Source organism: Acanthisitta chloris, unplaced genomic scaffold, assembly GCF_000695815.1.
Source record: "Acanthisitta chloris isolate BGI_N310 unplaced genomic scaffold, ASM69581v1 scaffold3600, whole genome shotgun sequence".
In the NCBI taxonomy this organism is placed as follows: domain Eukaryota; kingdom Metazoa; phylum Chordata; class Aves; order Passeriformes; family Acanthisittidae; genus Acanthisitta; species Acanthisitta chloris.
This window is the reverse complement of record NW_008653190.1, coordinates 1,950-2,249: the sequence shown is the minus strand read 5'-3', so window position 1 is coordinate 2,249 and position 300 is coordinate 1,950. Positions and strand designations below refer to the sequence as shown.

Genomic DNA, 300 nt, shown 5'->3' with positions numbered 1-300 from the left:
TGGTTTGAGGTTGCGGTGCAGGACGTTGGCCGAGTGGATGTATTTCACCCCCCGCAGCAGCTGGTACATGAAGAGCTTGGCGTGCTCCTCCGCGAGCTTCCCCTGCTCCAGCAGCCGCGCCAGGTCCGTCTCCATGTACTCCTGGACGATGTACACCACGTTGAACTTGAAGAAATCCCCGCGCAGGTTGGCTCCCTTGGGGCCCAGCACCTCGTAGACCTTGACGATGTTGTCGTGGTCGAGGCGGCGGATGATCTTGATCTCGCGGAAGGGGTGTTTCACGCTCCGCGCGTCGCCCAG

The 300-nt window shown here is 61.7% G+C and overlaps 1 protein-coding gene across 1 annotated transcript in view; it reads right to left on the bottom strand.

The window, feature by feature from the left end:
- LOC103807080 (mitogen-activated protein kinase 4-like) overlaps positions 1-300 on the bottom strand; it is a gene marked incomplete at both ends in the record, with an annotated part of 1,179 nt that overhangs the window by 164 nt on the left and 715 nt on the right. The window contains one exon of the mRNA XM_009079800.1: positions 40-295. Within this exon, the coding sequence (XP_009078048.1) occupies positions 40-295 (256 nt within the window). The remainder of the gene's footprint in view (positions 1-39; positions 296-300) is intronic.